The following is a 2,407-nucleotide window of genomic DNA, read 5'->3' on the forward strand; positions in this document are numbered from 1 at the left end:
TGTCACCAGTCGAAAGACATGGTCAAAGTCTTCCGTTATTTAAATTAAGATTTTTGAGGTATAACAAAAGGTGTTTGATAAAGCTTAATTTTAAAGTTTGAAGGACTTCAAATTAAAGTTTTTCAGAATTATTTTTACGTTTTCAAATAAGTATAGTTTAGAAGTTCACCCAAACACCTTTTAATATACTTGTAATCATCATAAAATGAATATTAAAATTTGAAGGCAGTCTTTGGTCACCATCAACTTTTCCACCTTTAATTAACACACCCAAAGTTAATTAACTTTTCAGAAATTTATAGCAAAATGTTTACCACAACAAAATAAAATACCTTATATCTTTGAAGAAAAACAAAAGAATAGAAATTAGTATGTACGTAATTACAAAGTATTATTGAACGTTGCACTCAGCTGGCATCACCTTATATCTTGCTGTATCTTTGCAATAAGAGTAATACATATGTTTACTCCTAACCCAATTCAAACCAACCATTTGTTGCTTTGATAGCCTTGCGTACTCTTCTCCATCCACTGGATCCAAGCCCGAAAATGTTGTATTTTTTGAACAAGTAGAAGCCGTGTTTGACAAGTTCATTTTCTGCATTGAACAACCTACAATTTCTAGGTCGGTCAACGATGCCACAAATGGTGCGTACTTATAGTTCACCGGGTACTTTCCTCCACTGGTTGCCCATTCAGAAGCATCCCATATGGTTGTGTATAGTGACATTGGCTTAGACGGGTACACGGATGAGATCGCTTGATTGTAGATCACCTCGCGTACAGGTATGTTATCTACTAGAAACCTGAAAACGGTTAAAAACGCTTATAAGATGCGAAAGAACTGAAAAACTGTATTGGTGAATAATATTTTGTTTATTGAAAACCATAAATCTTTAAATGGAGAGGTTATATTGTTACAATGCAAAGGATAGTGATAAAGTTAACTAGATAATGATAATTATAAAACATTAATTTATAACTATGAACTATCCTATTCAAACTAGAGATCAAATAATGAAAAACTTACACAACATGGTATTTGTTCCAAAGGATGGTGTATTGATGAAATTGCTGTGTGGGATCAAACCAGAGATAAACTTTTTCTTCTCTTCCAGTTTTGACACTTCCATTTCCGTACATATTTGTTTGAAGAACCCATTGCCTTCTTTTCGCATATCCAAGCAATTCGAAGTCAATCTCGTCATGATTATGCGGAAACAGATCTGCATTTGACATCTAAACATGCATGCAAGTATGCCACAAAATCAATCTAACCATCTCGTAACAAGGACACATGATTAGTTGTAAGTAAAAAGTAACATGAACAACACTTACATAGAAAGCTAGCACTACTCCTGAAGTAAAACCTGCAGGTAGCTTTATTGAAGCACTGAAGAATCCATGGTGGTATTTGTTTTTTGAAACCAATCCAGAACCTACTTACAAAAAATACTTTCAAGATCATATAAAAACAATAGATACACACGTAATGTGACAACGAGGCAAATCTCATAACATTATGCTTGGTTTTGTCCACATGAGAGATACTAAGCCATAAGGAATGTCCAATCTCATATATTACCGACGCGTTTTGGGCGAAATTTTTGTGAGTGAGAGAAGAACTAAATATATTTAAGTATGCTCGGGTGGCACCAATCCTAGGATGAGTGAGAAATTTCCACACGGACAACTAAAAACAAATTGATGAGCTCAATCATTCAGGGCAAAGCGGACGATATTCCCGAAGTCAAATGTTACACATAATAACATGTATACTTCGATAAGTTAAATTTAGAAAAAAAATGCATTAACTAAAAACAATTTCCTCATGTTTAATCACCTGAGGTTTTGTCCAAAATGATATCAACAGATGATCCATTGCTTTTCAAATGAACATTTGATGCTCCATATAACGTGGACATCCCTTGGGTGAACGGTATACGAGGGAATCGGTCTGTCAATCGCTCAACCGTTGGCGGCCGATAAACTGCACCTCGAGACGAAACTGGTAAGAGCAAACTGCTAAAGGTAACAAGACATAAAAGAAATAGCCCTTCTTCCATAAAAGCCATGAGAGCTTGTAGGAGAACTAGTAGGCAGAAGAAGGTGGTGTGTGTGTGTGTTTTCGGATGGTTGAATTAGTTTTTTTTACATATATATAGTGCATTTTAGAATGATAATATGATATATTCGTGCTAGTGTTTGTAATTATTGCTTAGTTGTTGCAAAGCTGGATGTATCTTTCTAAAGATAGTGACAAAACATAGCTAATCCTTGATTGATTTATGTCGGATGATTGGAGATTGCTTTTAGTTGTTTTCTCTTTTGGACTTCTTTGAATCAGACTGAATATAAACCGGCTTATAACTTTTAAGTCCTCATGTTCCGATGAATCGGTGGGTTT

General features: G+C 34.8%; 1 protein-coding gene across 1 annotated transcript; it reads right to left on the reverse strand.

Annotated features, from left to right (window-relative positions):
- Positions 1-276: 276 nt before the first annotated feature.
- LOC143562071 (putative xyloglucan endotransglucosylase/hydrolase protein 33) lies at positions 277-2,103 on the reverse strand. Its single transcript, XM_077050008.1, has 4 exons — positions 1,844-2,103; positions 1,339-1,439; positions 1,031-1,239; positions 277-806 (listed from the first exon to the last, which is right to left on the reverse strand). Exons 1-4 carry the CDS (start codon positions 2,073-2,075, stop codon positions 392-394), a joined length of 957 nt encoding a protein of 318 aa, XP_076906123.1. The 5' UTR covers positions 2,076-2,103; the 3' UTR covers positions 277-391.
- Positions 2,104-2,407: the final 304 nt, after the last annotated feature.

The sequence above is a fragment of the Bidens hawaiensis genome, unplaced genomic scaffold, assembly GCF_021521415.1.
Source record: "Bidens hawaiensis isolate Kalapana, Puna unplaced genomic scaffold, B.hawaiensis_p1.1 tig00000097_1, whole genome shotgun sequence".
NCBI classification, from domain to species: Eukaryota; Viridiplantae; Streptophyta; class Magnoliopsida; order Asterales; family Asteraceae; genus Bidens; species Bidens hawaiensis.